The sequence below is a fragment of the Alligator mississippiensis genome, chromosome 7 (assembly GCF_030867095.1).
Source record: "Alligator mississippiensis isolate rAllMis1 chromosome 7, rAllMis1, whole genome shotgun sequence".
In the NCBI taxonomy this organism is placed as follows: domain Eukaryota; kingdom Metazoa; phylum Chordata; order Crocodylia; family Alligatoridae; genus Alligator; species Alligator mississippiensis.
Genome location: NC_081830.1, coordinates 84,091,875 through 84,114,262, shown reverse-complemented (window position 1 = coordinate 84,114,262; position 22,388 = coordinate 84,091,875). Strand labels below are relative to the sequence as shown.

At 44.2% G+C, this 22,388-nt stretch overlaps 1 protein-coding gene across 1 annotated transcript; it reads left to right on the top strand.

The window, feature by feature from the left end:
- Positions 1-4,015: 4,015 nt before the first annotated feature.
- LOC102561450 (cytochrome P450 2J2) lies at positions 4,016-21,616 on the top strand. Its single transcript, XM_014600822.3, has 9 exons — positions 4,016-4,338; positions 6,062-6,224; positions 6,800-6,949; positions 9,747-9,907; positions 12,476-12,652; positions 12,865-13,006; positions 13,853-14,040; positions 17,770-17,911; positions 20,218-21,616. Exons 1-9 carry the CDS (start codon positions 4,168-4,170, stop codon positions 20,394-20,396), a joined length of 1,473 nt encoding a protein of 490 aa, XP_014456308.1. The 5' UTR covers positions 4,016-4,167; the 3' UTR covers positions 20,397-21,616.
- Positions 21,617-22,388: the final 772 nt, after the last annotated feature.

Genomic DNA, 22,388 nt, shown 5'->3' with positions numbered 1-22,388 from the left:
ATTCTTATAGGATGATAGGATATTGGATCTTATAGCATGATAAGGAGGCGCTACTTCACAGTCAGGGTGGCTAGGATCTGGAACCAACTTCCAAGAGAAGTGGTGCTGGCTCCTGCCCTGGGGGTCTTTAAAAGGAGGCTGGATGAACACCTTGCCAGGATCATTTGACCCCAGCACTCTTTCCTGCCATGGCAGGGGGTTGGACTTGATGATCTGCTCAAGTCCCTTCTGACCCGACCAACTATGAAACTATAGGATATTGGATCTTATAGGATATTGCTCAAGATTAAAGGCTGCAACATTAAGCCCTCTAGTTTCTCTATGTTCACTTGGAAACTGAACAAAAACAAACCCAAAAACAAAAAACAAAAAAAAAACCCAAATCAAACCAACCAACCAAACCAATCCACCACCAAAAGGAGTGACAATACCTGTAACTTTTCAATGTCTGCTTGGAGTTTAATTCGTTTAGCGGAGTTTTTACTGGATCCAATTTTGATTAGTTACTGAATCCAAGAGCTTAGTGCCAATAACAGGTAGACAATGTGCCCAAAGTCTGATTCAAAAACTTTAGCTGTTGAAGCGAGAGGAATCCCAACACAGTAGCCAGCAAAATAAACCAATCCCACTCAAATGAATTGTGACAGCACTAGCAGAACTTGTACAACTCTACACAGACATTTCATTTGGTAAAGAAATGCCATGCATGTTGTGCCTTTTAAATGTGTCAAAACAACATATTAAGAAAAAGGGCTCCTCAACGTTCATAGATTCATAGTTGGTCAGGTCGGAAGGGACCTCAATAGATCATCGAGTCCAACCCCCTGCATAAGCAGGAAAGAGTGCTGGGTCTAGATGACCCCAGCTAGATGCTTATCTAACCTCCTCTTGAAGACCCCCAGGGCAGGGGAGAGCACCACCTCCCTTGGGAGCCCGTTCCAGACCTTGGCCACTCGAACTGTGAAGAAGTTCTTCCTAATGTCCAATCTAAATCTGCTCTCTGCTAGCTTGTGGCCATTGTTTCTTGTAACCCCCAGGGGCGCCTTGGTGAATAAATACTCACCAATTCCCTTCTGTGCCCCCGTGATGAACTTAAAGGCAGCCACAAGGTCGCCTCTCAACCTTCTCCTGCGGAGGCTGAAAAGGTCCAGTTTCTCTAGTCTCTCCTCGTAGGGCTTGGTCTGCAGGCCCTTGACCATACAAGTTGCCCTTCTCTGGACCCTCTCCAGGTTATCCGCATCCTTCTTGAAGTGCGGCGCCCAGAATTGCACGCAGTACTCCGACTGCGGTCTGACCAGCGCCCGATAGAGGGGAAGTATCACCTCCTTGGACCTATTTGTCATGCATCTGCTGATGCACGATAAAGTGCCATTGGCTTTTCTGATGGCTTCGTCACACTGCCGGCTCACGTTCATCTTGGAGTCCACTAGGACTCCAAGATCCCTTTCCACTTCCGTGCCACCCAGCAGGTCATTCCCTAGGCTGTAGGTGTGCTGGACATTTTTCCTCCCTAGGTGCAGCACTTTGCATTTCTCCTTGTTGAACTGCATCCTGTTGTTTTCTGCCCACTTGTCCAACCTGTCCAGGTCTGCTTGCAGCTGTTCCCTGCCCTCCGGCGTGTCCGCTTCTCCCCATAGCTTTGTGTCATCTGCAAACTTGGACAGAGTACATTTGACTCCCTCGTCCAAGTCGCTGATGAAGACATTAAAGAGTATCGGTCCAAGGACCGAGCCCTGCGGGACCCCACTGCCCACATCCTTCCAGGTCGAGACCGACCCATCCACCACGACTCTTTGGGTGCGGCCCTCTAGCCAATTCGCCACCCACCGGACTGTGCAGTCATCCACATCACAGCCTCTTAACTTGTTCACCAGTATGGGGTGGGATACCGTATCGAAGGCCTTCCTGAAGTCTAAGTATACGACATCCACCCCTCCTCCTGTGTCCAGGCGTTTCGTAACCTGGTCATAGAAAGAGACTAGATTGGTCAGGCACGATCTGCCCGCCACAAACCCGTGCTGGTTTCCCCTCAGCATAATTTGCCCTGCCGGGCTCTCACAAATGTGAGCCTTGATAATTTTTTCAAAGACTTTACCAAGGATGGAGGTGAGACTGACTGGCCTATAGTTGCCCGGGTCCTCCTTCCTTCCCTTTTTGAAAATGGGGACCACGTAGGTGAAGGATTTCAAGTGGATATACAAATCTTCACCAGATGATCAACAGGGAAATGAAGACAGCCAGCTATTTCTCTTATAGCAAGAGAAACTGAGATAGGAGATCCAGGTTAAGTGAAAAGATGGCACCCGAGGGCCAGCTGCAAAGCAATGTACACACCACAGATAAGAAATTCTAGGAAGCCCTGCATGTGTTGACTAGTGGCCAAAAAAAATCCAGAATAGGTGGCCGATGCCAAGTCTGTTAGCTAATGTGGTCACCCGAGGCAGCTCACAACTGAGCTGCTGTAACCTTTTCTCATTAGCCAGAAACCGCACCAGTTCCTTCGCTGCTTAGACGTGGCCCCAGCCAGGTTACAAGCAGTTTCACTTCAGCCAAGAGTACAGGGATCTCGCCACTCCCCCGGGAACGGGTCAGGAAGGACAGGTTAAAATCCTGCCGCCCTGGAAATCCACAGGAATTCTGCCTTCGACTTCAATGGGGCCAGGTGGTCACCCTGGACACCAGGCTCCGAAAATAGTTTTACTGTGGAGAGAGTTCAGGGGGAGGGGGAGAGGGGCAGGGCAATGTGGAGGTTAATATTTGGATTATGCGCTTTTTCCATCACAAGCTACAAAAACAGTGGCACCTTTGCACTGCTCTAGCACTCTGGACCCTCGCTGGGGGAAAACAAATGCACACAGCATCAGACCACCGCCTGGACAGAATCATTTCTTCCTCCTACTGTTCACAGGCTTCCTTCCAATTGTCTTCAGTGGAACAGCACTTTTCTCATCTTCAATCTGTTTTTCTTTTTTTCATAACACACTTCACTCCTCACTGCCCCTTCGGGAGCTGTGACAGTTAACTTGGTTGGTTCTTTCCCTGTAGGGTCTGGAGGGCTGCGTGTGGGGTCCATCTGGAAGTGGCAAATCCACAGTGAAAGTCAGGGGAAGGTTGGAAAAGGAAGGACTGGTAGGGGCAGCTAGGACCCGAAGTCCACCAACTCACTGGGCTGTGGCGGTGCTTGAAAATTCAACAGCCATGATTTGGGGATCTGGATGCTGTTCCAAAGAAACAGATGGGCGGTTGTCCACGTTGCACTTTTCCTGTTTCCATGTGACAAAAATTGCCACTTCGCTAGCTTAATCTGAAGATCCATGTTGTCACCTCTTTTTATCATGTTAGTCATTTTTTATCGTTGTAAGTTAAACCACCTCCACGGAAACATCTGCTTGCGAAGTTGCCAGCATCACTGCCAGTCTGATGAACCTAATATCTGGGTTACAGCCCTACATTGGTAGCATGCCTTTCATTTGTACAGGGGTAATGGTTTGGGGTACTCGGTCCCATGAAATCCAAGAAAGTAGATTAGATGACACAAAAGGTCTCTTCTGAGTTTAAATACCACAAGTCTACACACTATTTTCCTACGATTTTTGTTGTTGTTAGAGGGACCACTTATTTACCTGATACAGTAGACCATAACCTAACAGAACGATTAGCTTGTGGACTGGTCCCCTGCCATAGGCAGTCACACAGTAATTACAGAAATTGCTTTGCAGAAAAGGACACTGTTCTTTGCTGCTTTTAAGAAATGTTAGCTGCTAGGAACAGAGAGGTATCTCCCCTATACATGACTTCTGTGGTCCATGGTAACCAGTGTAAGAAATATTAAAATTTAGCCCTGGATCTTGTGTAAAAAGGAGTCTCTCACTGCAGAGAGAGACAGGTCACACTAGGAGATCAGAGAAGAGACAGGCGTGGTTTGGCTCACTGAAGCGAGTCACATATTTCGAAGTTTACTAAATGTGCCTCAGCTAGCTAGTCTGTATACTGTATGAAAGAGAGAGAGAGAGTGAGAGAGAGAGAGAGGACGGGAGGGAGGCAGGCAGGCAGGCAGGGCTGGCTGGAGAGGACAAATGCTCTTAGCAAAGAACTAGAAGTCAGCTTAAAGTGAGCTCAGATAGAGCCCATGTCCAGAAAGAGAAGTGATAAAGCAGCATCACGGAGATGTGGGGGATACTTGAGATTTCAATAGCTCTGGCTGTTTTGCTCCTGATCATGCTGTTTCTGAAGTTGCAATGGGCACGTAGATGGCTTCCTCCAGGACCAGCTCCCCTCCCCATTATTGGAAACTTGTGGCTGCTGGACTTTAAACTGCAGCGGGAGACTCTTGTGAAGGTATTTATTTTTGCAGAAATCTGAAGTAGAGATTTGCCTGACTGAAGTAGAGAGGTTCACCTGGATTGCAATTAGAACTGCAGAGAAATTAGCTAATCAGTCACAGGGTATTCTCCAACTTAACTATTACCCAGATTCAACAGCCCAAGGATGCTGCACTACTGCTAAAATAATTATTTCCAAAGAAAGAAAAGAAGAAAAATTTCAGACTGCTACTCTTCTTCTTGGTTTTAACTACTGTCTTTCTTTCTTTAACATATAACACCATCAAAATATGTATTTTTGTAATTTATAGACTTAATCCTCACATGCCCCATATGTAAGTAGCAATGAAGATCTGATCCAAAACCACTGAAATCACTGAGAGTTTATCCACTTGATTTCACTGGATTTTGAATCAGGCCCCAGGTTTGTTTCCAAAGTTTTTCCAAGGCAACTTAAATATTTTGCTCTACCAGAGGTTGAGTGGTCATGGCTCCTCTGGTATTTCCTCCTGTCCATGAGTGACAATGGTTAATAGATATAGAAGGACTCAGACATCTTCTAAAAAAAGCAGTCCCATTTATTATACTGATTGTTTAGATTCACTCCCTGCTGTATTTTGTGTTAGAGACTCATCCGACATAGCATACATGGTAAAACTTTCTTTGCCAGAGGCACTGGAATTGATACCACTGGAATATCTCCTGCTTGTGAGAAATCTGGTCTCCATTAGCAAACCAGCTGTCCACCCAAAACTGGCTTGTCTCTGTTTATCCATAATAAAACTTTGGAATGCCTCAGTAAATGATGTTTAAGATAGGACTGGAAATATCATATACTTGTTTTACTGGCTGCACTTGAAAAACAGCTTAAAAGTAACAAAAGTAAGAAATTTAATTCCAGCTCTATTTCAGGAGAAAAAAGAAGCCTGACCTGGGAAAAGACTATTAAGGGAAAGATGACAAAAATTATGGGGAGACAATAAGAAAAAAATCTAGAGTTCAAAAATAGTTCTCTGTCTTCACAGAGGCCAAAAGGAAAGCAAGAACACACGCGGGGCACCCATACGCACATCCACTGAGGCTGCTCCGACGTGCTGTAATTACAGCAAGGTTGGAGCAGACTTGATTAATCGAGTCTGCTGGAGCATGCCAACTACCGCGCTCCAGTGTCACATGTATCGGCATCCCTGCGCTGAATAGTGGTGGTGGGGCGCTTTTACTAAAGCTTGTTTGGTGAGCGTTAATTAAAGCGCCCCTGCCACCATTTTTCAGCACGGGGATGCTGATACATGTGACGCTCCAGGCACCTTAATTACAGCGGCTCTCGGAGGCACTCTAATTAACAACCCCCTCTCCCCTACCTCCCAGAGCACATGTATAAAGACCCAGAGAGTCTCATTAAATGAAAGGAAGATGAAAGAAAAACATGAAATGGGATCGAGCTGGTCTTTTTTCACTTTCTCTTTGAGTTAGAGATAAGGCATATGCTCGCAGAAGGTCTTTGGTTATATTTGGGGTGGATTACCCTCTTTTGGAGTGATTCCAATTCTTAGTATCTACATGCCATGAGGTGGAGTAAGATTGGCTTTCCACAGCCAAAGCAGGCCATAAAAGGAGTCAATAAATGCCCTTGTAGATTCAATGGGAAATATCACTTATAGAAAACTTCCAAAAAATTAATTTTAAGAGACCCCTTTATTGCTTTCAGCTTTTCTAACATATGTTTATCTACTCTCCAGTTAACCAACATCTATGGAAACATCTACACAGTGTGGATGGGACAGACACCTCTAATTGTACTGAATGGCTACAGAGCTGTAAAGGATGGCCTTATCTCCCATTCAGAAGAGACTTCTGGACGGCCTCTTACCCCTTTCTATAGGGACCTGATGGGTGAAAAAGGTACTGGATGTTACTTTATGGTTAGGAACGATATTGAAACATAAAGGTGACTTTGTAAGAAAGAAAAATTATTTTCCATTGATGAGGTTCGCAGCAGAGCTGGAAAATTTAGAAAAACAGGTAAAAAAAAAAACCCCAAAATAAGTTTTATGCTACTGTATTTTCACAACACTCCACTGACGGTATTTACTTTCTCTCTATTGTATTTGAAGAAAAATTTGCCTGTATAATTTGACCACATAGTGGCTTCAAGAAAAACAGACTCCACGTAACAAAAACCCACCCCATCACTGACAAGTGTTCAAAAATCCAGTTAGGAAATGAAGCACACTTGAGACACTGACAGTTAAGCAGTCCTGTCCTCTCCAAACACTGTCACCCTGGAGTTTCTGGGGATAGGTTTGGAAGATGAAACTAATGTTAGAAACTCATGTCGCAGATCACAATTCAAATCTGTAACGTTTATCAGTATATGCTCTCGCTAGAAAAATGCGGCTTAATTTAACTGTACCTTTTACTATATAAAGGATTTCCCTTCTTAACAGTAGTATAGACATGCTCCTCCTTGTCCGCAGGCATTTTCCTAACGAGCGGTCACACCTGGAAGCAGCAAAGACGTTTTGTCATGACAATTCTAAGGAGCCTGGTACTTGGCAAGAAAAGTCTGGAACATCGAATACAAGAGGAGGCCCATCATCTGATAGAGGCCTTTGCAAACGAGAATGGTAAACTAACTGAAAGACTGAAATGTAATGCTGTTCCTTATACTTAAGTCAGGCTGCAACTGATACTAAATTGAAGAGCCTCTCTGCTCCATAAACAACACAGGGTGGGACTTGACAGCAGTGGAACTGTTCATGAATTGCCTAGTTCCCTGGAGAATACCAAAAGTCTTGATTGTACTAACTGCAATTTGAAATTGTGTTTTCAAATACAGATGCCGAGACAATTTTTTTCTTCTTGTTATCACTCTCCTATTGGTAAGCAGCGAGCTTGTAGCAATCCCAATATTTAGGTTGCTTAACACTATTGATTGCAAAAGATTGCTGTGGACTTTGTGCAGGAAGATTTAACACCTGTCCTCTATGGCCACAGACAAAAGTCAATCTCTGTCCTCTTTATAAATCACCCTTCAGGTCATTTGAAGACTTATCAAATCCCTCCTCAGCCTTCTCTTCTCTATTTCCCCCGTAGTGAAGCCAATGACTTGTTTCATTCAAGCATGTCTTCTAGAATAACATCAAAAGCTAGACAGCATGGGCACATGAATATGCACAGCGAGGTAAAGGAGGGTACTCAACTGCTCCACAGTAATTGCCTATGTGGACTTCTTAACTGAAACTAAATGTTACTTTCTGAAACTCCCATTTGCTGTTCCAGCCTCAGTGCCAAAGTGAGCGGAGGGGGCAGGAGGAGGAAAGCTAGTGACATGAACCACAACTTTCTGCAAAGAGAAAAAGCTCCAGGTCAGAGAACAATATACACTAGCCACTGCATAACTGTGCAACAGTCACAGGGATGTGGCACCTGGGACAACATAAGAGCAGTCACACATGGCCAACCAAAACCCCAGCATCCTATCCAGGCACTACCAGCAAAGTAGAAGTGGGGCAGCCATGTAACATGCAGCAACACACTAACTTGGAATAAAGACTTGAATCAGGGAGTGATAGGTGCAAGCCACTCTTGAAAGGTCTAGTGAGCACTGGGATATACCATGCGGCATCACTTCTGCCATGCACAGCTAGCCAACGCACAGGGGACTCCCCAACATCTCCGTATAGCAGAAAGAACTAGACTAAGCCACTTCCAGTCACAAGGCTTGAACCCTAATGACCATCTGCCTCCCCTACAAGTTGGAACCAGCTTTTTATTGCTATAAGCTAATGCAATTAGTCATTAAGTGGCAATAGTCTGTGCTACAGTGCTGAAGAGTCAGGGTTCAAAACTAATGGAAATGCACACTGCTACAACATAAAACAGAGCGTGTTTTATATATACGCCTTAAATAAATAGAAAATTACACATTAAAATATGTTATTTAGGTTGCAAAGTCAAGCACGAAAATGTATGAAATAAGAATTATGGTGACCTATATCTTTAATTCTGCCCTCTTGCGTAAATGTATTAAGATAGTCTTTAATTAAAGGACAAAAACTGCTTTTTCCGTGAGACCTTTGCTTCATTTAAGCTGGCAGAGTCAGAAAACAAAATTAACACTACACGCATGATCTTAAATCGGGCATTTCCTAATTTTTGAGTGCTTTATTTTGCAACCTGAATAACATTTTTATGTATTTTTAAGTGGGTAATATCACTTTGGATTAAAGCTAGATATATATCAAATGAATAATGCACCTTGTAGTTTAATGATTTTATTTTTTTAAGTGGAGTACCTGGAAATAGTCTGCTAAGGTTCATCCAACTTCTGCTACAATCAGTCAGTTTTTCTATCTCCTTTAGAGGTAGCTGTACCAGGTCCCAACTAAGAGGCTAGATACTTGTGTTTTATAAATGTAGTTTTGATCTTAAGCTGGTGAACCAGGAGTTTTCCATTCTGTGGGGCAACTATTTCATAGATTTCACAGACATTAGGGCTGGAAGGGACCTCAAAGATCATTGAGTCCAGCCCCCTGCCCCAGGGGCAGGAAGTCAGCAGGGCTCATAGGATCTCAGCAAGATAAGCATCCAAATTTCTCTTGAAGGCGTTCAATGTAGGTGCTGGAACCACCTCCGATGGCAGGCTATTCCAGGCCTTGGGGGCTTCGACAGTAAAGAAGTTCTTCCTTATGTCCAGCCTGAAACGGTCTTGGAGGAGTTTATAACCGTTCAACCTCGTCATCCCTTGGGGCGCTCTGGTGAACAGACGTTCCCCCAGATACTGGTGGTCACCCCTGATAAACTTGTAGGTGGCCACCAGATCACCCGAGCCTGCGCTTTTCCAAGCTGAAGAGTCCCATAGCTCTCAGCCTATTATGCAACATTTTCCTTATACTTTGAAAAAAATAGCTTGAGGATTATGCCATACCTGAGGATTTATGCTTCTGTTCCAATGAAAGCCACAGAGGAGAGGAAAAATGCAATCACGTTACACAAAGCGGTTAACAGGTCAGACCCTGGAGAAATAGGGAAATGCAAAGTATGTTTCCTCCAAATATATACTCAGTTCTGTCCTCCCAGAGAACAGGAATGGGGTGAAGAGAAATAAGTCCCAAAAACCTCCTATGCAGGGATGTGCAGCAGCTGTTACACCGTAACTGCTACATGTACGTGATTCTGCAGTGATACTGTGGAGCTAAATCACCCCAAATGTGAACCTAAATGAGGCAGTTTTGAGGCACTGCCCCTTCCCCTTTTGAAGCTACTACAAATATATGTTTGTCTACATCATCACTCTTTTGTAAAATGTGTTTTTTTACCTAGAAACAATTCAACATCCTGTTCAGTGCACAGCTACCTGCACTGTGCAGGCTCCTTCATGCACCTGATTAACTTTCTGCACCACAATGGTCATCTTCACAGGGAAACCCTTTGATCCCCACACGCCCATTGTCCATGGTATCGCAAACGTGATTTGTGCTGTGGTTTTTGGACATCGCTTCTCCAGTGAGGATGAATCCTTCAACAGACTGATCAAAGCCACCTATTTTGTGATCTACTTTCAGGCAACTATCTGGGGCAGGGTGAGCATTCAGCTCTATCAACTTTGGCTGTGCTTCCGGGTAATACTAGATAAGCTAAAAGTCCAAAAATATAGACTCTGACCGATGGCCATAATTTCAAAAAGCGTCATGCAAGATTTTTGCTTGTGAAGCAATAAATGTACCCATCCACAGATGCGTTTTCTTTACAGAATATAATCAGTGAATCAAATGGCCTACGATTTGAGCTACAGCTATTTTGAGTTACTGTTGTTTTTAAATAGTAGATTTGCTACAGGGGTGGGCCAACCTGCAGCAGGGGTGCCACAAGTTGCACGGGCAGCCTGTGTAGCATGCAGCAGATTGGGGAAGGAAGAGGCAGCACAGCGGCAGACAGGGAAAGCACAAAACAAAGCATCAATATCAGGAAGAGAGCACAGGACAGGGAGCAGAAAGCAGAGCAGCAGCTTGGGCAGTGAGCTCAGGGCAGGGAGCAGAAAGCTAAGCAGCAGACTGAGTAAGGGAAAGGGATCAAGGTGGCACTCAGGGAGCATGAGGGGCTAATTTGTTCCATGCCTACCCAAAAGGTTGACCCCTGCTAATTTAACGTATTTCAAAATCAAGAAAGGCTTAGAGAAACACATATGTCTGGAATTGGATTTCTAAATGCTTCCAATAATGCCAGCGTAAACATTTGATTGTTGAGAGCTTGGAATTGGAAACAGAATCTAAACATTCAGCTAATAAAAGCCAATCCTTTGAAGCCCTGTCATTCTGAGCACGATTCAGATGAATCACGCGCTCCAAATTAACACCAAAATGTGATTTTTCCAAACATTAAACTTTGGGTATGGACAGATGAAACAATTATATAAAGTAACTCTTACATCTCCAAGTTCCTGTAGCAATACACCCGCAGCAAAACTGGTGCAACTTTATCTCTGTTCCTTGCCCACGATGCAAAGGTTTAAGTGCCCATTGCATCCTCTCTGTCAGACATTTAAACCGATCTTCGTGTATATTGCATCTGGACCGCATTTTTATTTTTCAAGACCAAAGGGAACCATCGAAGAATCTAGTTTGACTTCCTGTATGATACAGTTCATAGACTTTCAATGTGATGAAAGAGCATTTTTCTTTGGTTGATTCCTCGGCTGTACTGATTTTCTAACCTTCTAGTACTTGGCGACAGTATTTTTAGGTTGTGAGAGACCTCCAAGCAGAGGATCTTTAGAAATGTTAATATTTAACTGTGAGACTGTCGGACTGCAAGGTTCTGCTGGTCCAGCTATGTTGATATAGAGACAATAAAAAAGCACAGCCCCGGAGACATAGCTCTGCCAGCCAAACTCTCAGTGTGGAGGCAGCTCTTCCATCAAAAGGAGGCTCTTGTCCTTCAGGGGAGCTGGTACAGCTTTGACAACAGAAAAGTTCCTGACTTGCCAGACACCACAGCGCAGTCACCATAATTAAAGTGGCAGCAGCCCCCGCAATGTACATCTCATCTAAGTGAGCTTTGTGACACTTCTACAAGAACTTTCTCTCTTGATAATTCCTAGAGACTGAAACCCTCTAGTCCAGGGGCGGCCAACCTGCAGTGCAAGCGCCACAAGTGGCACGTGGCAGATGAGGGAGGGGACAGACAAAGCAGCAGCATAGGGCAGGAAGCAGAGCAGGAGATCAGACAAAGAGCAGAGGGCAGGAAGCAGAAAGCAGAGGAAGAGATTGAGCAGGGAGCAGAGAATGGGAAGAAGAAAGCAGAGCAGCAGATCGCACAGGGGAAGGGGATCAAAGTGGCACTTGGGGGAGGGGGTGATTTGTAGCATGCCTGCCAAAAAGGTTGTCCCCCACTGCTGTAGCCATTAAAGACACAAAGCATGGGCAGAGTAAAGGGAAGCTTCCCACAAACGACTGTTCAGCAGTGCATCTCAAGTGTCTGGGAATGAACATCTGCAAGAGTTCAAGGATCATTCAACCCTGGTATCTACTCAGTCCTCAGTGTTTTTACTGAGGAAAAGCAAGTGACAATAATTATCAGTATGGTTTATAATATAGGGACCGTATCTACTTGATAAGAAACTAGGCTACTTAGTTTATTGCCACCAATTTATTTCATGTAACATCAGTTTACATATTTCGGTCAACAACAGTCTAGAATTGACTGCTTATAGCAGGGACTGGTGGCAACCGAAGGCCCGCAGGATGGATCTGGCCCATGAGGACACCAAATCCGGCCCACAGCCAGGAGCTTCACCTGTACCATGCCACACCACAGCTGGGCACCAAGGAGCTTTTGTGGCAGGGGCTCCACCCTTGCTGTGCCATGACTGGGAAGTGGGGAGCTTTGCATGTGCAGCCTGCAGCTGGGCATCAGGAAGAAGTAGCAATGGCAATGGCTAGGTCCTACCATTAGCCCACCTTGGACCTGAGCTGAGCCATGCCAGCCCACTGCCAGTAAAACATTACTGGCCACTGACTCCGAGAAGAGATTAAAGGTTTCATATCCCTACCAGAAGCATAAACCCTCCACCTTGCACTTTATATTTTCACAACTCTAGAATCAGTTGATTTCACCTAAATTAAAACACCTTTCCTATATTTTACCTACAGATGTATGATGCTTTCCCCTGGTTCATGCATCGCTTCCCAGGACCTCACCAGCAAGTGTTTGCATACAATGATTTTATGCACAGTTTAGTTATGAATGAGGTCCAAAGTCACAAGGAGAAATGGAAAGCAGACAATCCACAGGATCTCATTGACTTCTACTTGGCTCACATAGCAAAAGTAAGTGCCTGTATTCTATATTTAACCAGCTTCTCCTTAGCTTCACTGCACACTGCAAATTTTACTGAAGGACAAAATGAAATGTTATAGATTAATATTCCAATTAATTTAGGAACTGGAGGAGATTTTTACTTTTATCATGGGCATACTTCATAAGTTTTCATCAAGCCATGTGTCAAAGCTTCTGCTTTTCTTCTGAATGCCCCATGCAGTACAAAGATGACCCCACCTCCACATTTAATGAAGATAACATGATTCAAACTATGGTCGATCTTTTGTTGGGAGGCACAGAAACTACAACTACCACCCTGTACTGGGCACTGCTCTACATGGTACAATACCCAGATATCCAAGGTAGGTGAAGGCACATCAAAAAGACTCACGTTACATAGTGTGTACAGTGTTACAAAACAAATATTAGATGCAACTACCAGTGAGCTGTCAACTAAAATTACCTGCTAGCAATGCACTTCAGTGCTAGTGTGCTGGTAACTAAACAGCAGTTCCAAAATGTGAATTTAATATGTGGAACGTAATTAAGGAAAACACGCAGCTTTCCCACCACCTTCTGAAGAAGCAAGACTAGCAGAGGCTAGACATCAGTAGCAGGGACTAGAAGTGACTGCTGTCTACCTGTCGAGTAGTATAAGGTAGGAGAGAAAGAACAGCAGGTTGGAGAGGTAATTTTACATGCAAAATATGCATGTAAGCCTACCCAAAACACTTCTCACTGCCAAATCAAGTGGGCATAGCAGACAAAACTTTAAAACGTCTAACTCGTACATGTCTTTATAATGTTCCCGACACAAAAATAAGGTAAAAACAATGGGAGTGTTAATGTGCCTCATTTCAAAGACAAATCTCTTACTCAAGTTGGGAAGTGAAGCTGCTTCTGTAAAAGTTAATTTAAAAGAAAGGTGCCCTTGAGAGATTACCTTGCACTCACCCAGGGAAAACACATTTCTCTGTCTCTCAAAATCAGCTTTGAATCAGTGCTGGGATCAAACCACACTCCAAGGCATTTTGTGGCAACACATCTGTTCTAAAAATCCTGGGGTTGAAGAGCAATAGAGCAAGTCACATTAGCTTTTCTTTAAAAAAAAAAAAAGAAAGAGACTGGTGGGGAGAAAGAAAAAACAGGAAAAAAAGGGGATGGAAAATATTTTTCTGTAATAAATATAACAAAGTACTACTTTGCAGGAAAAGTCCAGAAAGAGCTAGAGGCTGTTCTGGAACCCTCCCAAGTAATATACTACAAGGACAGGAAAAATCTGCCTTACACAAATGCGGTGATTCATGAGATCTTACGCTATAGCAACATTACTGCTGTTGGAGCCCCCAGACAGTGCGTGAAGGATGCCACAGTGCTGGGGTATCACATTCAAAAGGTAAAAAGACATTCTCCAGGTTGATAACCCTTGCTGCTACTTAAAGTTTTTGCATTATGTTTGAGAACATGATTTCATCGTCACAGTCATGGAAACCATAAATTTGATGATATGTTATGATTTTCCCAATGCACCCAGCCAACCAGTCTGAAGGGAGAACACTTTGGATCATGGGACATGCAGTTCAGCCAGCAATGTTGGCCCAATTTAAGAATGGGGTCATGAATCCTCCAAACTACAATTCCCGTGTGGCAATGTACCACAGTAAGCAACACTTGGTAGGGTCATTGCTTAGCTCTGGTAAGGATGCTTGGTAACCTTTATACAAATTGTGCTTTGGCCACCGCTGAACAAACATACCGCAAACACAACATTTAAAATGAACATGCCAAAATCATAACACTGTTTACAGTACTCTACTACCTACTTTACAAGCCTAGTCAAGAATCAAGACATCGCTATAGGAAATAAGTATTTCCCAGATAAGTAACAAAGAGGCCTATCCCGGCACCAGAAAACTATCACCCTGGCTTCAGGCAAACTACATGAGGTGGACAAAGAAGATGGACTGGGTGGGAGTAAATCAGACAGATGAGGAAACAAACACTGTGCACAAATCTGGGCTTGACACTTGCCCAACCAATGCCAGAGGGGAGTGATTTGTAGGCATCAAAGTAGTGAATATATTCCAAGGGGAGAAAGAGAATATGGTAGGGGGCTTTGTAAATTTTGACCAGCTACTTTTCACCCCAAACATAAGTGTGCAGCAAGGAAGAAAATATACAGGTGTTGGAAGGAACAGCAAATGATCAGGAAACAAATGCATATAGGAGATCGGAGCTCAGCAGACTAGTGGATTTGATAGAGATACTGTAAAGTAAAATGCTGTCAAGCCAAATTCACTTCATCAGATGTTGTGAATGGGTGTGTAGAAAGCAAAGTTTAAGAAGGAGAGGACTGCAGAGCCACTGGCCATTATCTCTGAAAACCCATGGGGATTGGGAAAGGTCCTAGGTAATTGGAAAAGGGCAGATATAGTGCCCATCATTAAGAGAAAAAGGAGGATCCAGGGAACTACAGACCATTCAGCCTCACCTCAGTCCCTGAAAAAATCATGGAGCAGGTCCTCAAGGAATTCATTTCTAAGCACTTGGAGGAGAAGGAAGTGATCAGGAACAGTCAGCATGGATTCACCAGGGGCAAGTCATGCCTGACCAACCTGATTGCCTTCTATGATGAGGTGATTGGTTTTGTGGATGTGGGGACAGCAGTGCACATGATGCGCCTTGACTTTAGCAAGGCTTTTGATACGGTCTCCCACAACATTATCCCAGGCAAGCTAAGGAAGTATGGGCTGGATGAATGGACTGCAAGGCGAATAGCAAAATGGCTGGAGCACCGGGCTCAGAGGGTGGTAATCAATGCCTTGATGTCTAGAGGGCAGCCAGTATAAAGTGGAGTGCCCCAGGGGTCGGTCCTGGGCCCGGTTTTGTTCAGTATCTTCATCAACAACCTAGAAGATGGCATTGAGTGCACCCTCCGCAAGTTTACAGGTGACACCAAGCTGAGGGGAGCAGTAGATACAGAAGAGGGTAGAGCTAGGATTCAGAATGACTGAGACAAATTGGAGGATTTGGCCAAAAGGAATCTCATGAGGTTCAACAAGGACAAGTGCAAAGTCCTGCACTTAGGATGGAGCAATCCCCTGCACCGGTGCAGGCTGGGGGTGACGGGCTGGGCAGCAGCTCTGCAGAAAAGGACCTGGGTGTCACAGTGGACAAGAAGCTGAATATGAGCCAGCAGTGTGCCCTTGTTGCCAAAAAGGCTACCGGCATCCTGGGCTGCATTGGTAGGAGCGTTGCCGGCAGATCGAGGGAAGTGATTCTTCCCCTCTATTCAGCTCTGAGGAGGCCACATCTGGAGTCCTATGTCCCGTTTTGCCCCCCCTTCCTCTCCCCGCCTCCCACTACAGAAGGGATGTTGACAAATTGAAGAGTCTAGTGGAGGGCAATGAAAATGGTTCGGGGGCTGGGGGACAGGACTGGCGAGTAAGGCCTGGTGTAAATCACAGGCCCAGCTCACAGCACGGCAGCTCCTTGGAGTTCGCCCTGACACACTCCTCCACTGCTGGTTGGCAGCGGGGCCCCAGTAGCCCCAGTGCTTGCCACTTGCTCCTGATGGCCAGGAGGCAAAAACTGCAGTTTTAAATATGCCATGGCTTTTGCCTCCCCTCTGGTCAGCAGCAAGCTGTGGGAGGCAAAAACCATGGCATTTTTAAAACCAAAGTTTTTGCCTCCTGGTGAGCAAGCAGTAAGCGGTGGGGCCCCTCCGCCAATCAGCGACAGGGGAGGACATGCAGGGGGAACGCTAAAATTAAAGGAGCCACCGCGCCACGAGCTGGGCCCCTGATTTAAACTAGTCCCGACTTATGAGGAGAGGCAGAAGGAACTGGGCTTATTTAGTCTGGAGAAGAGATGACTGAGGGGGATTTGATAACAGCCTTCACCTCCCTGCAGGGGGGCTGCAAAGAGGCTGGAGCTGGGCTGTTCTCAGTGGGGGCAAAAGACAGGACAAGGAGCAATGGGCTCAAGTTTCAGCAAGGGAAGTTGAGGTTAGATATTAAAATAAACTTTCTCGCTAGGAGGGTAGTAAAACATTGGAACCGGCTACCCAGAGAGATTGTGCGCGCAAACTCCAACTTGGGAGGTTTTTAAGATCCAGCTAGATAAAGCCTTGGCTGGGATGATACAGGGACGGTCTTGCTTTGAGCAGGGCGTTGGGACTGGATGACCTCCTGAGGTCCCTTCCCACCCTAATTTTCTATGATTCTATGATTTTGAGGGAAATTAGAATGTAAAAGACAAGGGAGTAGGGAGAGCGAGAGAAATAAAGATGAGAGGGGGCAGTGCTAAGAGAGAAAAGCACACGAACAGCAAACAAGCCAAGTTTAGAAACATGCCAGCGATGAACAAAGTGATTCAAGTGAGGCCTCACCAGTGCTGAACAGAGAATCACTTCTTATGACCTGCACAGGATACACTCATTAAATAAAGTCCAGCGTACTATTAGCTTGTTTTGTCTGGTTTCCCAACAAATTAACGGTATTGATTCATATACAGTCGCAATCCAGTATAACTTCAAGGTCCTTCTCTGTAGTACTATACCCTAGCCAATCATGCCCATTTTGTATGTGTTCCTTCTTCAGTGTGGTACATGTACTTCATTGAACGTACAAATCCTTCACCAGTTATCAAACAAGGCACAATCTCATCGTACAGTAATTTCACCTAGACTGCACTCCTTTAGCTTACTCGTGGGAATGTCATGGGAGACAGATCCAAACACTTAATAAAGTCAAGGTGGACCATATCCACTGGTCTCTCTGCCCCCTCCCTCCGGAGCCATAGAGCTTGTTACCTTGTCAAAGGAGAGAGAAAAAGAAAGAGAAGAGAAGGCGGAAAGAGAATAAATCACATGGAATTTTCTCACGTTGCAAAATAACATTTGGGAACAGTATTGTCAGTGATGACCCTTTAAAATTAAGCTGATTCATAGGGAAAAGAGGTTTGGCAATCTGAGGCCCTAACCTCAGCTGGTGTTAAAAGCCATAACTCTCCAGATGTCAGTGAATCTTATGCTTATTTCCACAAGCTAAGAAACTAGCCCTGCATTTTTACTTAGGTTACAAAGACCGGTTCACAAACAGAACATAATGTTGTGTTTTTACAGGGTACAATTGTGTTGCCAAACTTGCATTCTGTCGTATATGACCCTGGGTACTGGGAAACCCCTTGGAAATTCAACCCAAATCACTTTCTTGATTCAGATGGCAACTTTGTGAACAACGAAGCATTCTTACCATTCTCAGCAGGTAATGCACTGTCGTCTGAATCCTCCCAATATGTATACCTTGAGAGAAAAGCAAAAGAAGTTTTCAGTTTCCGAAGTTAAATATGCATGTGTGACAGGCAAGATCAGCTGACTAACAGCAGCAGGGATTTGAGCCACGTGATCTAACGTAATACATTTTAAGGATAATAAATGTAACATAACTATAATGAGTAGTCGTTCTGCGTTTAGCTAGAATTTCATACCTATGTCTGTTGAAGCATACACGTGGCAGAAATCTCAATGTGTCAGGTGACTTATAATTGTCCTGATGACCCTCGTATTCGAACACCTCACTGTTCTTGAAACACTGATCCTCACAGCTGCCCTGTGAGGTCAGGAAGTGATATTACCCTCTTTCACATGAAGAACCTAGAAACAGGGAGACTACAGGACATAATACAGTACCACATAGCAATACCTGATCTACCTCTGAACAAGACAGCTTCTCAGCTGAGATAATTAGCTTCCACAGAGTATCACATGCATGCAGCTGTACTGTTTCTGGTATCCAAGGTAATTTATTTAGAGGTTGCTCAACTAAGAACTAGCTCACTGTGCCACGGCAGCATAGCTTATATGATTTGCCAAAGGTCACAAAGGAAGTCTGTGGGGGATATTGAAGATGGGTCTCCCAAGTTTTCAGCTAACACTTTATTCATGAGCCGATCCCCTTTTAACCCAGGGAGCAGATGGAGAAGTGTTTTCAATAATCAGGTTGGAAAGAAAAGCAGCGCAACAAAGGGACCAGGTCATAGCTGAAGAATTAATTGTAAAAAATAAATAGAATAGAAAGATACGGACAGCACATTCTGCACCGCAGACAGAATATCGGTTGGGCACCAATATAAAAATGAACCGAGGCACAATATAAGCAATAGCTTAACTGCAGCTGTGAATGGTCAAAACAGTTAGACTGCCTGCGGACACAGGGCTTCCTACTCATGCTTGTAGGCTGCCTGGTCTGTGTCAGCTGGATTGTTTTAAAACTGCTTGGTGTGTCCATTCCTAGCTTAAACCGTAGTAAATTGCCCCTGCATGTAATAGGAAATAAACTGTAGTGACAGAACAGATGGATGAAAGAGTTACAGCAGATTCAGCTGAACAAGTCAGTTTTTCTGTCCTTCATGCTATAATTGTTTCTTCTGTCCACATACCATAAATCTGGTGCAGTAATAAAAGCAAATACCACACTAGAACGCATATATAGGAACCAGATTAAACAGAGCAAATCTAATTTTCAGTAGCAGCTGCCCCAATTGCCTGTGCAAATCCTACATTCTTGTATGCAAAGATAATACAGAGGCTCTTACCTGCTTTGCACGCCTACCTGTCCATCTACTTATTTGACTGCAGGAAGACAAACTAAGGAAACATTTTAAAACTGGACATAGGATTTTGGGGGGGGGGATTTACACAGCTGATATAAAGAACACTGCAAGGTATCTCACAATGCATTTTGAAAGCAAACTGACAACTTAAGCTATAGACATGAGTTGGAGTTGTACATCTTCATGATTCTTTTCCAAAGAACTAAGGGCATGTCACACGTGCAGCGAGACGCATCACATGTGCTCTGACATGCTATAATTACAGTGCGTCAGAGCCGGCTCGATTAATCAAGTCTGCTGGAGCTTGGTGATTACTCACTTGACCAGTTTTAGTTAAAGCACCTCCACTGCCATTTTTCAGCACAGAGATGCTGATACATGTGACGCTCTGGGTGCTTTAATTAGAGCAGCCATGCTGGCTGTCGTTCAAAATCCTACCTTTTGCAAGCTCCTTGATGAATTTTTCCAGGATTTTCCCTGGGTTAGAAGTTAGGCTAATTGGCCTATAGTTGTCTGGCTCCTCTCTCCTCCCCTTCTTGAAGATGGGCACAATATTAGTCCTCCTCCAGTCTTCAGGGACCTCCCCCAAGCACCACGAGTTTTGAAAGTTTCGCCAGAGGTCCCACAATGATTTCGGCCAGCTCCTTCACACTCTCGGATGAAGTTCGTCTGGTCCTGCTGACTTATAAATATCTAACTTTTCTAACTGATCACGCACCAGCTCAATGTCAACAGTAGGAAGGCAGTCATTCCCATCATGCCCATTCTGAACCTTATCTAGTATGATTTCCCCCTTAATTATATTCTTTCACATGAGGCAACTCCAACCCTTATCTTATAATTTGGTTAATCCAAAAGAGACTATCATGAGAAAAATCAAGAATTCTGTTCAGAAATTCTCCCGTCTTTGACTCATTCTTTGCAAATATTTGTAATTTTTTTCCCTTTCCTTATGCAGGGCATCGTGTATGTTTGGGGGAACAGATGGCAAGAACTGAGCTCTTCATCTTCTTTGCCAACCTGCTGAGGGCGTTCACGTTCCAGCTTCCTGATGGAGTGAAAAAAATTAATTTGGACTATATTTTAGGAGCTATACTGAAGCCACATCCATATAGGCTCCGTGCTGTTCGACGCTAGTCTACCACATACCACAACACTGAGGTGCTGCTTTCATATATATAAAAAGCCATTGTAAGTGTATTCGGACGTAAGGTAATACCTATTGGAAAGAGTAATCTAAACCATCTGTACAAAAAAATAGCATTTCAGCAACTAAGATTTTAAACAAAAGATCTGTGAATTGTCATGCAGCACTAACTGTGGAAATCCATTCACTAAGACGTTAGACCAGGGGCGGGCAATCATTTCAGCTGGAGGGCCGCATAATGAGTTTTGGCAAACTGTCAAGGGCCACAAGGGTAGCCACCATGGGACAATGCCTGGGCCAGGCAGGACTGAGGGACCCCCCACAGGCCGGACAAAGCCCCTCAGTGGGCCAGATCCGGCCTGCAGGCCAAATTTTGCCCAGCTCTGTGTTAGACTATGTTAAGAATAGGACAAAGGTAGCAGAAAATGAAATGACATCAAGCAAATCAGTTATTCAGTCCCATTACCACTGCACAATACTCCAGACGCAATAATTTGAAACTTTAGTGTGCCATCATCCAGACTCTCTGATTTTTTTTTTTCCTTTCCAGGCTTTTTGCCTTTTTCCAGAAGTTAGGTTCACTGGCCTGTAGCTCCCAGCATCCCCTCTACAGCCTTTTTTAAATATGGGCGTTATACCCTCCAGTCCTCTGGTACCAAGGTTTTTAGTGACAGGATGCACACTGCAGTTAGGAGTCCAGCAATTTCCAATCTGAGCTCCTTCAGGCTGAATGCCGTCAGGTCCTGATGATATGCTACTGTTGAGTTTATCAGTTTCCTCTATGGCCTCATCTACTGACACCTCCACTTAGGTCCACTCCATTCACTTGTCTCTGGAGAGGACTGGATCTGATGAAGGGACCTTCTAATATCTTCCAGTGAAGATAGATGCAAAGAATGCATTTAGTTTCTGAGCAATTGCCCCCTCATCCTTTAGCACCCTTTTCACACAAAGACCCACCTGGCTCCCCGCAGGTCTTTGGCTTCTGATGTAATTAGAGAACTGTTTAGTGTCAACTTTTGTGTCTCTAGCAAGTTTCTCCTCAAATTCTCTTAGTTTGTCTTATTAGTTTTACATTGCTTTGCCAGTGTTTATGTTCTTTTTTATTTTCCTTATGAGGATTTGATCACCACTTTTTGAAAGAAGCCTTTTTTCTGTTTACTGCCTCTGTAACTCTGCCATTAAACCATGTTGGCTTTCTCTTGGTTGACTTTTTTTTTTGATTTGTGGTATGCATTTGCTCTGTGCCTCCAATAAGCTGTTCTTAAGCAGTGCCCATGCTGCCTGCAAGTTCCTCATCTCCTTAGGGGCTCCTCCTAACTTCCATCTAACTAGCTTCCTTATTTTGGTGTGGTCGCCTCCTTTTGGCGTGCTCCTTTCCTCGTACTATTTAGGCTAATACAAGTTGGACACATGAGTAAGCTCTTGGACAATCGGGGTCTCTCAACCGCAGTTCTTTGGAAATCCCCTTTGGGCTTAGCAAGGAAATGTCACTTTAGGATTACATCCTTGTCTCCTTATTTCTTCGTTAAACATGCTCTGGTTCTCTGTACAAGCATGCTGATGCATGCACTTTACTGTATTTTGGATCCAACTCCTTTTTTTTGTTTTACAAGTCCAACTTTTTTTGCAAGTTACTAGAACATTAGTCAACTATTTAAGGGAGGAAAATGACCTTTTCAGAACTAAAGAAATGTAACTGAATTGCCAGCATCTGTTAAAGCCACTCTTAGACACTCTAGAGTTCTACATAAATTAGGGGCCTGGTACCCTGGGTCTCATCTTCTGCTGTCTCTCATACTACTCAAATGAAAAGTACATCTAGACACCTGCTAATTCCACTTGTGAAAAGTTTCTGGTGCATTCAAATCAGCTGTCTGGTGCCTACTTGCTTTCAATTTCAGTTCAATACAAACAACTGCAAAGATACAGGAAGTTGAAGTGTAGCATAAAAGCTAAGATATAATGATGATTATGTAACA

Bases quoted from the DNA above. Each gene is read 5' to 3' on its own strand.
- LOC102561450 (XM_014600822.3), top strand. From the start codon at position 4,168: ATGTGGGGGATACTTGAGATTTCAATAGCTCTGGCTGTTTTGCTCCTG. The intron at 13,007-13,852 runs GTAGGTGAAGGC...ACTACTTTGCAG, and splicing joins ACAATACCCAGATATCCAAG to GAAAAGTCCAGAAAGAGCTA. The intron at 17,912-20,217 runs GTAATGCACTGT...TTCCTTATGCAG, and splicing joins ATTCTTACCATTCTCAGCAG to GGCATCGTGTATGTTTGGGG.